Here is an 11,235-nt window from a genome sequence, read left to right on the forward strand (position 1 = left end):
TAGAACAATATAGAGATAAGTTAGAATAGAAAGTTAAAAACAAACCGACAAATATTCAAGGCCTAGTGCTCACACGACACAGACCTACCTGTCCCTAAATATTACATAAACTGAATATGCTCTTCAAAAGAATATATTGTTCATCCAGATTAAATAGAAGAAGCTAAATCATAAATCACAATATGTTCCACTTTCCCTCAATGGAATTACAAATCCTTGCAATACAGTAGGCAGCAGTTAATTGGTACTCAGAAACTGCAATCAAGAAACATAATAAAGTTAGAAACTCGATAGTTATTCTCCTTTGTGGACAAATACATTTTGGTCATGTTTGGATAAACAGTTTTATCAAGCAAGCGTTTATCATATAAATGTTTGTGTATAAGCTACTTCTATAACAAAGAGGTTTAATTGCAAGTGTTAAGTGTTTATAACAGTAGATAACCTCAAATAAGTTAATCCAATGAGGCCCAAATTTAAGGTAAGGTGAATACAAGGATAACATACCAGCTATATAATCCTCTGTGTAATCTGTCTCAACCTTCCCATATGCCATTGCTCCTACCTTAAATTAGATCATTCAGAAGTTAAAACCTACTAAGATAAATAGGTATAGGAATTTAAAAATTGAGCTAGTAAGTACCACAAAGACAAGGTCCAGATTGCTTGGAATTGTTGACAAATAGTCTTTCATATTTACCACCTTCTTTGAACTAGAAGATAAACCTATCATTCAAAGAGAGCAATTAATTATATTTTTTTAAGAGAAGAGAAACACACAAGTGTGTACATCAAGATTAGTGAATAGTACAAAAAGGAAGAAACAAAGGAAATAAACATGTGGCCTTCATGAAATCAAGGTTATCAAATAACAACTATAGCGCTATAGCATAGCGCAATTTGAACAAATCATTTATTTGTTCGTTCCATGCTATGCTATTTAGTACAAAGTGTTTTCAAATAGCGGTGCTATAGCACTATATCGTAGCAAAATGTGAACAAACTGCTAATCTTTGCAATCCATGATTGGCAACACTGTATGGAATCAATTTCAAAAGCATTGAACAACAATAACAAACCTGCTTTCCACGAGTTGGTAGGCAAATATTGGGTTACGGGGTTTTTTATTATGCGGAGAAGACGTTTCCCACCATCAGATATCCTCAATTCCTGAAGCAGTTGCACTGCAAGGAAGAAATGTTTTAAGAGCAAAAAATAAGAGATTCCTCATTTTCTTCACAAAAAGAAAATCATGCAGGCACACACAAGATAGTAGTGTTAACATAATCAAATCAAATAGGTAACTAAGTCAAACTTACACATGAGACCAGCGAACCGTTTGAATGTTCTTGGAATACGAGTATCGGGCCTGACCTCTATGAGAACGCCTTTTTCAGTCCTTATGTATACCATTTTCAACCTCCCAGCTTTATTCAATGGGCTATCTAAAATAGATAGAAGTGCCTGAAAACAAAATTTATATGAGATGAGATTCTAAATTATTATGCTTAAATATGTTTTTCATTCCTCAAAATATGATCATTTTGGCTTGACTAATATTTTTGTCCTTCACTTCTTAAAACGTATCAATATTTTTGTCAAGTGAGGGATGTCTCCCACCTATAAATAGTTTTTCAAACCATAGCTCATCCAATGTGAGATTCTCAAAACACCTACTCTTATGCTCAAGACTGGATATTAGAGCATGACCCATGTGGCCGGAAAGTGAGTTCAAAAAATCTTGGATAGACTCTTATACTATCTCAAAATTTATGTTGAGCTTAACTCAATCCTACAAAACCAGATTGTAAGACAAGGGATGTCTCCCACTTATAAACACTTTTTCAAGCCGTATCTCATCTAATGTGGAACGCCCAAAACATACACAATCGAAGTTGAAACATTTTCATAAATGAGACAAAAAATTGGAGTCCTAAAAGCAAAAATTATGGTACTTTGGAGACTAAAATAACATTTAATCCAAATTATTACTACAAAATTCAAGACCATCATGGTACATTCTCTGAAATTAGAACATGTCAATAAACTTAGGACAAAACAGTGTTTAATCATTTTGAGCCTAACCATTTTAAAACCAACCAAGAAGCATATTAACATAAACATCAAACTCAATAACAGAAAGTAGTGAAAATATAATTAATAAAAACATTTTTGAACCAACCTGATGACAAATATCAGGTCTGTAATCATCAGGTTTCTTTTTTTGACTGAGGAGAAAACTAGCATGTTCATCCGGGTTCAAAAGCTGATAAGTCTGTAGACAAGTAGATCAACATCATCATTAATCACAATACCAAACCATCACACACATAAATAATATAAGTTCAAATAAGAATTTTTACACGTCCACTATCTGCACAAACAATCTTGCACAACATTTTTTTTTTCTTTTGGTTTACAATGGAGCAGAGGATCAAACCCTGGACCTCATGCATACTACTCAAACCGCTCAACATTTTTGCTAGTAATAAACAACATTAAAACAAGTGCTTAATTTTGATACACTCTCACTGTAAAATTTCAGCTTATCAAGTCAAATGTTGTTAGTGATTTAGCAAATTACGATCAATTGACATTAGCGATTACCTTGCCGACTTTAGCGATTTCCAAAGAAGCTTTTTCGAGAATAAATATAACACCTGGTTTCTCACTGTTCTTTTCAGTTGGAGGAGCAATTGGGATACCAATGAGTTCGTTATTTTTGTTTTCCTCTGTTATTATTGATGATGTTGGTGTTTGAGTTGGTTCTTCCTTCTGAAGATTTGGTTTCTTTGGTTGAACTTGTTCTTCATCTTCGACTTCTTTTTCTTCACGGTGGTACTTTTCAACAACGTCCCTGTTCTTCCTCTTCTTCCCCTTTACCCTGTAAGCTCTAGTCATTTCGGCACGCACAGACTACAGCCGAAGAGATAATAAGTATATATAATTTTTTTGATAAACAAAAGTAGATTAAATATATAATGACTTTATATATAGCAAAATATAATATTACACATGAACAGAGGGTAGACGGGTGACAACAAGCTGCGACGCTAAACCTTTCTGTATAGCAAAATCTAGTATTTGAAAAACTATATTCATAAACCTAGGCGACACAACATTACTATTATGCATAAACCTAGCAAAACCTCCGCTGTCTCTCAATACATGATTTTGCAAAATCCAAGATAAACCTAACCCCCAAACTTAATGGGTAAGGAAGCGATCCTCGACAGACGAAGAAGCAGAAGAAAAAAGAAGCAAAATCATAAAATTACCTGCCTGGGAATGTAGACGAATCGATCGGAGGTGTGAAAGTGTAACACCCTTAATTTTTACCCTTTAATTTTATTTGTAAAATGTCTCTTTAATAAAAATGCAGCGGAAACAAACTCATAAACAAAACTAATTTGTCCGAAAGATTCAAATTACTAAGGTAAACACCACGGTTCAATTTAAAAATTCGTAAAGCAATAAAACAACTAAAATAAAATTTAGAGTTTTCCCCTAGGACTTCCTAGCAGAGCGACTCAATTATTGAAAACGCAAAAGGAAGACAGCTCCTAATGCCATCTCCGGACTCTCAGCTAAGCATCATTGTTTACCTGAAAACCTACGATTGCACATCGTAGGGGCGAACCAAAAAAAGGGGTGAGTAACAACGTCACACAATTAACTGAATTCTATAGTAATATAAGACGTAGCCAAACACATAGTAACAACAAGCAACATATTATCCTTTTGGACGACTGAATACTCGCACAACACAACTCTTAGATACCACAGTTCAACAAGCTAATACACACGCGCTACCAACGATTCATCAACTTCATTGCTACATCATTACTACACCATTATAAATATATAATTCGATATCATTATGACATCTTTACTACCTCATGACTACCTCATAATAATAATAATAATAATATATACGTCATCATTTTAATATCTTTACTACCTCATGGCTACCTCATAATAATAATAATAATATATACGACATCATTACGACATCTTTACTACCTCATGACTACCTCATAATAATAATAATAGTAATAATAATAATAATAATAATAATAATAATGATACTTCAACAACATTATAATCATTATAATATTATAATTCAACATCGTTATTAATAATATAGCTCAACACTTATTAATAACCAACCACAACAACATGACTAAAACGACACTACTACTAATAACGAACCACGATTTAAGACAACACCAACGATAGTCCAATCTTAGTCAAACTAATTAGTTTACTCTTTTTAACAGCGACCGACCAATACCCGAAACAGCCCCGACTCAAGTAATTTAATTAAAAACTGATTTGCAATTTTAGTTAGAAAATTAACTCAATTTAATAGACAACAATTATGAAATAATTTCAAATCTAGGAACCAGAGAGAGTGAATCACACCAAAGGGTTCTAAATATTCAAAATACTGTACATAATTTTTTTGGGAAATTTTCATGAAATTATAATATTTTTAATCACATTTTTACTCGAAATAATTAATTAAAAATAGCTACGAGTGTCCAAAAATTATCAAAGTGGTACCAAAATTCTCGTAAAATTATTTACTATTTTACTGTAAAAAGAAATAAAACAATTGGAGTCTCCTATAGGTCTCACGCGCCGCCACTCTCCGGGGCTGCGACTGGGCGAAGGGAAGTGACACTGTTCACCTCCTTCTTCACCCGGTTTGCTGTAAAACGGGTCGTGCGACCCGGAATCCGACCCGGTTATTCCTCTCTCGTTTCTCAACGATATTCAACGTTCTATATATCGTTTTGATCGTCGTTCGATTTTAAAGAGATACCCGTAATTAGTTTTAAAATTCGGCAATCGAATCGCACGTAAAAGGAGGTTAGAGTTCTCTTTAAAATTAAACCACAACACCATTAACACTTCTCAAAAACTCTTATTTTTATAGTCTTGGACCCAGAAAAACTACAGGGACATTGTTAAACCGATTAAGACCCCTAAAGCACCATAAGCACTATAATTCCCTTTTTTTTAACTCAATAATATCACCACCCAAGAACTCAGCAACTCAATAGCACATAGGAATATAGGACACGATTTTTAAATGTAACACATATCACATGCACTCACATTAAAACAGAAGGTAGAGTTTTAAATTTAAAAGAAGAACAACATAAACCACAACACAAGCAATTGATACTCCTAGAAAGAAAAGGAACGGCTGCACTCATAAAACTATAATTTCAGGATTTCCTAAGTGAGTCGAACAAACCCCTTACTTCTCCGTGGTTTTTCTCCTCTTTCTTTCTCTCGCGAATCCTCTCTTTTCTTCTCTATTTTATTTTTCTGTTTCAGTAAAATAGTGGGCAATCCTAATTTGTCACTACTTTAGCCTATTTATAAAAAAAAAACTAGGTTATTTTATGTCTCCAAGTTATGAGAATTTTGTTTTATTATTTAATATTTATTATTATTTTATTACCTCCCAATTCATGCTACAAGGCCCAATTTCTCTAACTACTTCTAAATCATTTATTTTTCCTACTTCATCTTATGTACTTCAAATTTCCGTCAACTAATTATTTAACAAGCTAAAATAATTAGATAATCATGCAAACACATCTAAACCATTAATTCCTAACAAAATAGACAAGGATTAACTAAATTCTAAATAAACGAATAATTCTAAAAGTCGGGGCGTTACAGAAAGCGCCGTCTTTCTCGTTGGGTTTCAGAGAAGACGAGATGTGTGTTTCACTTCTTGTGGTTCACTTCTTGTGTGATAATATAAACGTTTTATTTTTTAATATGTTTTACAAATTCTTTATTTTTTTACGAGCGGATCAGGCCCGGGCCTGTGTTTAAAAAACAAAAAAATATCTTATTTTTTATTATAATATATTCCACCTTGTATTGGTCTATTTATTGTTAAAAGATTTTTGCCGTAAAAAAAAATGTGTTGTGAGTTTGTTAATAAAATTTTTTTGTTGCTATTAAAAAAATTTACATCAAAATTCATGTATTTTTTATATTTATATATCTCTTATATTCTAAGTTTATTTCAATAAACTAACCCTAAACCTCATTTCCCTCTTTTTTATTGCAGTTTTATATTAAAAAAAAAATTAATTTGTCTACAGTGGAAATCGAGCCCGCATCATTTGCCTACAATAAAAAATTTCAACCACTGGAGCATGTGCTTCAAATTCAATTGTGATTAAAGTTAAAAATCCTAATAGTCAACACTGCAGGTCCTTTATCTTAAGTTAAAGTGTTACAAATAAAAGATAAAGGAACAAAGTGTTACAAAAAAAATAAAAATAAATTATCTGCAGTATAATTTTGTCATCCTAATGTTTTAACCTAATATTAAATGCATTTATAATATTTTCTCATATATATATTCTAAGTTTATTCCGATACACTAACCCTAAACCTAATATTTTCCGCGCTCATTTTTTCTCTCTTTTTATTGCGGTTTTAAATTAAAAAATAAATAAATTTGTCTACCGTGGCAATCAAACCCGCATTTTTTTGCTTACAACAAAGTTTTTTAAAAATACTTTTTAATATTACAATTTTTTTGTTACATATTAGGTTAATTAGACCCGTGCTCCGCACAGGTCGAAGTTTTAGTATAGTATAGTATAGAATAGATAGATATATTTTTAGTCCTCTATTTTCTAAAATTTTGAGAATTATTTTATTTTTCTTAAATTTTTTAATATTTTTTGGTAAGACTAAAAAGAAATAAAAAATAATGTACTTCATCTTCTCCATAATATACATGAAAAGCATAGGAAAAATTTACTTGAGCATGTCTCAGTGTATCCGGTGCCTGGGCCGACCTCAAGACCTGAAGCGCAAAGTTATTTGAGCATGTCTCGTGTATCCGGAGCCTGGGCCGACCTCGCCTAAAGTCATCTCGCTCCATTTTTAAACCTCACCCCAAGTAATAAAAGTGAAAGACTTGGAGGCCGTTTGTCGTTGCGGTTTTTTCTTAAACAATCATGAATTAATACTTTTAAGAACAATCACTTATGCATATTGGGGTTGTATAAATAAGTTTTTTACGGTCATATTCACTCCATTTTGCAATTAAGAGTATAGATACATGACTCTAAAAAAATGTTAGTGAAGAGAAATACGTTACGATTAAAATATAGTATTTACTGGGTGTTAATGTTGGATTAATTATTTAATTAATCAATCATGGATTTACAATAATCAATTATGAGAAATTATTATTAATATGAACTACGGTCTATTATATTAACCACTTAATTATTGATGAATTATTTGATTGAGCTCTTGTTTCTGAATGGACCGTGATGAGTTTGACAATTTAATTAAGCCCAATGAGAGGTCTCCGCCCTCGGCCGTTCAATTATATAAACGTTATTCATCAGACATTTCAACGCAAGGTTAAACCTGACTCTCTGAAACACTAACAGTGATGAGGGTAGTTATTCCTCTCTGGTTGTCTTCAAGAACCTTAAAGGTACACAATTTCTTTCTTTGATCTATTTATTTAATAATAATATGCTATAATTTGTGTCTACAGATCTATGACCATTTATATAAAAATCCTTTAATTGGTATCAGAGCTCCTTAGACCATCTCTAATGGTGGGTACTTATTTTTTTAAGTACTAGTACTTAATAGGTACCCCATTGGAGCAAAACACAAAAAGTACCTAATAGGTACTAGTTCTACGATAATAAGTAATATTTATTTTGTTTTTATGGGTCTCATTTATATTGATGTAGATGTATATTTATTGGTGGAATGCGTTATTGGTGGGACACATTTAGAACTTTTTAAGAGATTTGGGTTGGAGGGATTGAATATTTATTAGATACCATTAATAAAAAATTATAAATGAGTCATGTGTACATGTGAGGTCCAGTTAAATATTAAAAAATGAATATGTTCATTGTGGATGGTTTTAGATGCATGTTATGGTTATTATTATTTTGTTTTGAAACTGAAATCGATCGCTTGAAATCACCTATGTTGACTACACGGTTTACAAACTATCGTGCCTATTTTCCATCAAAATGTATCTTTCTGGAAAATATCATAATCATAACTTGCACATTTAAATTCATGATCCTTGTTATTGCATGCAAAATTACGATACCTAATTTATGGCTTTATTCTCACTCAAAACTGCCAAAATTGTTTAGGAATTTCATGAACAACATGTTTTAAGTGATTTTATTTTCGTGTACAAATTCGGTTTCAATACATGTGATGTACCGTTTTAATTTTCGGATATATAAAACCATTGAAATCTTTGATCTCCGATTTCTCTCTTTTATCTTGACGATTCTCAAAATTGTTATGGGACTCCCATTAATCGCATCAAAACCCATATTCAATTGTTGTTTTCTGTTTTATAAACCTTAAAGAACGAGTCGGGTTCAAAACTAAGGGTGAAGAAGAAGAAACTGTATTTTTTTATTATTTTTTTGCTTTACGGGAAACCTACGTACTTGCATCAGGCATAATTAATTTCCTTTCCTTTTATTACGTTTGCTTGCCAAATAATTAATATTTATTATTCTGATATTCTGGCAAAAGTTTTGGAATTTTGGACACCTAAAAATAATTTATATTTATATCAACTATTTTGAGATTAAATATTTGGTGTTGATTAAATTTGAAAATTGTGCAATATTTTATATAAATACATTCTCTAGATTTGAGTCTAAAATACATTTGTATAATTTGTCATATTATAGTAGTAACGAATTGTTTTAATAGTGTTACATTTTAGAATTAGTTTAGACTCAATCTTATTGACTAACACACCAAATATTGTGTAAATTATATGTTGCCTTATTGTTATTTAAATGTCCACTTGTTAATTCTCAAGGTAAATTAAATTGCAACATTCTTGTGTATTAATTTATTGAAATAAAGTTTTATGACTTGGTCGGTTTTTTCTCTTTATTTGTTTTATGAATCGCTTGAGATGAGATTGTAAAAGACTTCCTGAAACCTAGCTATAGTTATTAAAGCTTAGTGACGATCTATTTACAAGGATAAAAGTCACACTCTCAGAGGTCAGTGCAATTTAATTATTTTTTAAAACCTTGTGACTTATATTATATAATTGCATATAAGGAAAAATTTGTTCAAATATTATATACTCCTTTTATAAAAATATAAACTGTGCAATTATATACATAAAATATAACTACTGTCTAGAATATTTTGAAATTTAGAACTCTTCAATAATTTATTTCTCGTTAATTAACTTCATTTAAAATTAAAAATCTATTTTGGGAGTATTTAAAATCAAATTTTTTTTAGAGTTCTATTCTGGATAATTGTGTATTTACTCTATTAGTTAAAAAATTTCAATTAATATTATTTTAGCATAACGATGATAGTGTATTTTGAAGGAAGAAAAAAGGAAAGAAAAAAAAAACTCCAGACCGATCTAATTTTGAAGGAAGAGAAGTGTATTTTGATAGTGTATTTTGAATGAATGAATGAAGTCTAAAACTATCATGCTGATGCATGATAGTTATTTTTTCTTATATTTGTGTCCGGAGGGAGTATGTTTGTTACTTAGATTGTAAGTAACCTTGATTGCTGTATATAACACCAATTGTATTCATTTTTCCCATTTAACGAAATCATAACATTTCTCCCTCAATCTCTCTCAATTTCACATTTCAAAACTCTCTCTTTAAGTTCTAACATACTCTATGAAAATTGCTACTTATATCCAAGCATAAATGTCGATCTATTTGACCAACTTCAAAGAGACTAAATTTAGTAATCTTCGAGGAAGTGTTAATCAATCTTATATATTTTTGTTGATTGTTAGTGTATTTTTATTTTCAAAACAAACATTAAGCATGGTCAGGGACGGACATAAGGGGGGGCAAGTAGGGGCTGAGGCCCCCCCCTCTTGTCATTTTTTTTCTTCATATACTTGTTCTTGATACCTACTACGATATTTGAGATATGTGTTAAAAGATTAGTAACGACAGTTTGGTGCAAAACATACACCCACAACATAGTAATTGTAACAATTTACTTTAAAATATTATATACTATTAAAGTTCAAATTCAATTATGTTAGTTCTGATTGTTTGCTACAAGTGAAAGATTATTTTCTTGCTATGAAGATTGTGAAAAATAGGTTGAGAAATAAGATAGAAAATGAATTTCAAACTAATTAATACGATTAAATTGTTGATGAATTTTATGATATAGAGCAATGTGTCGTGTACAATTTAGATAAACAATATAATGTATTTTTTATTTTTTATTAAACATATTTAAGGACTATTATAATTATTATGATTTATTTTATATTTATTATTTAATTATTTCAGCCCCGTTTTATAGATTCTTGGATCCGTTCATGAGCATGGTTGAAAATTTCACTATTATGAGAGAGAATCTAGATTATAAATCTACTCCCCCCTATCTCCAATCCAATGACATATTGTTATACTCCTTGGGTGGTGTGTAGATCAAGCAGCAGGCAAGCCCATACTCAGTGGCCACTTGATTGGAGACTTAGATAGGATGATGCATGATAGTGTATTTTGAAGGAAGAGAAAAGGAAAAAAAATAAAAAATACTACAGACCGATCTAATTTTGGAATTTGAATGAATGCAGTCTAATTATGTTGGGTGTGTTGATCTTGTCCTCTTGTGCCATTTTTCTTCTGTATCAAATCCACTTCATTAGCCAATCCCATGACTTTGGACACATAGTGAATGTCACAAGCCACACATTTCGTCCATATATTATACATAAGAAATGGATTATGTGCAGTTGATTTTTCCATGTAATCACTTTATAGTCGTTTGATTGTGATCGGATGGTTTAAATAAATGCAGTCAATTAATAAACGTTTAAATTATGATTGTTCGATCTTGATCAGACGGCTATAAATAGCGTGAATGCACGACTGCACCAATAAACCGACTGCTCAGAATCCCGATCATTATACATAAGCATTACTCAATTACCACATTTGTCTTTATTATTAAAAATCACATAAATGTTGCACCCAAAAAATAAAATAAAAATGCCATGGAAAATTATAGTTGGTTGATTTTTTAGGCAAGTTGATAATCACTTCACATGTTGCTTTCTTTAGTTTCGTAGCGTTACTGATTAATTTACTATTTTTTCACCCAAGTTGCGTAACCAAGATATATAATTACTCTATCTCAAGACCAAAACAAATGATAATTAATTGATTG

General features: G+C 31.1%; 1 protein-coding gene across 3 annotated transcripts; it reads right to left on the reverse strand.

The window, feature by feature from the left end:
* Positions 1 to 5,787, reverse strand: LOC123891027 (ribosomal RNA small subunit methyltransferase NEP1-like). 3 transcript variants are annotated; one of them, XM_045940808.1, is made up of 9 exons: positions 5,705 to 5,787; positions 3,283 to 3,318; positions 2,608 to 2,916; positions 2,183 to 2,275; positions 1,320 to 1,464; positions 1,080 to 1,184; positions 644 to 726; positions 508 to 565; positions 1 to 255 (listed from the first exon to the last, which is right to left on the reverse strand). In XM_045940808.1, exons 3-9 carry the CDS (start codon positions 2,899 to 2,901, stop codon positions 176 to 178), a joined length of 858 nt encoding a protein of 285 aa, XP_045796764.1. In that variant the 5' UTR covers positions 2,902 to 2,916; positions 3,283 to 3,318; positions 5,705 to 5,787; the 3' UTR covers positions 1 to 175. The 3 variants fall into 3 exon arrangements, with proteins under 3 accessions (XP_045796764.1, XP_045796766.1, XP_045796767.1); XM_045940810.1 differs by having other exon boundaries at positions 3,279 to 3,320; positions 5,707 to 5,751; XM_045940811.1 differs by lacking the exon at positions 5,705 to 5,787 and having other exon boundaries at positions 3,283 to 3,320.
* Between the last annotated feature and the right edge of the window lie 5,448 nt (positions 5,788 to 11,235).

This window comes from Trifolium pratense, linkage group LG6 (genome assembly GCF_020283565.1).
Source record: "Trifolium pratense cultivar HEN17-A07 linkage group LG6, ARS_RC_1.1, whole genome shotgun sequence".
NCBI lineage: Eukaryota > Viridiplantae > Streptophyta > Magnoliopsida > Fabales > Fabaceae > Trifolium > Trifolium pratense.

What these genes read in the sequence shown, in the direction of transcription:
- LOC123891027 (XM_045940808.1), bottom strand. Translation starts at nt 2,901, where the DNA reads ATGACTAGAGCTTACAGGGTAAAGGGGAAGAAGAGGAAGAACAGGGAC. An exon ending in AAATCGCTAAAGTCGGCAAG is followed by an intron (nt 2,276 to 2,607) that starts GTAATCGCTAAT and finishes ACTTGTCTACAG; the next exon opens with ACTTATCAGCTTTTGAACCC. An exon ending in TACCAACTCGTGGAAAGCAG is followed by an intron (nt 727 to 1,079) that starts GTTTGTTATTGT and finishes TTTGAATGATAG; the next exon opens with GTTTATCTTCTAGTTCAAAG.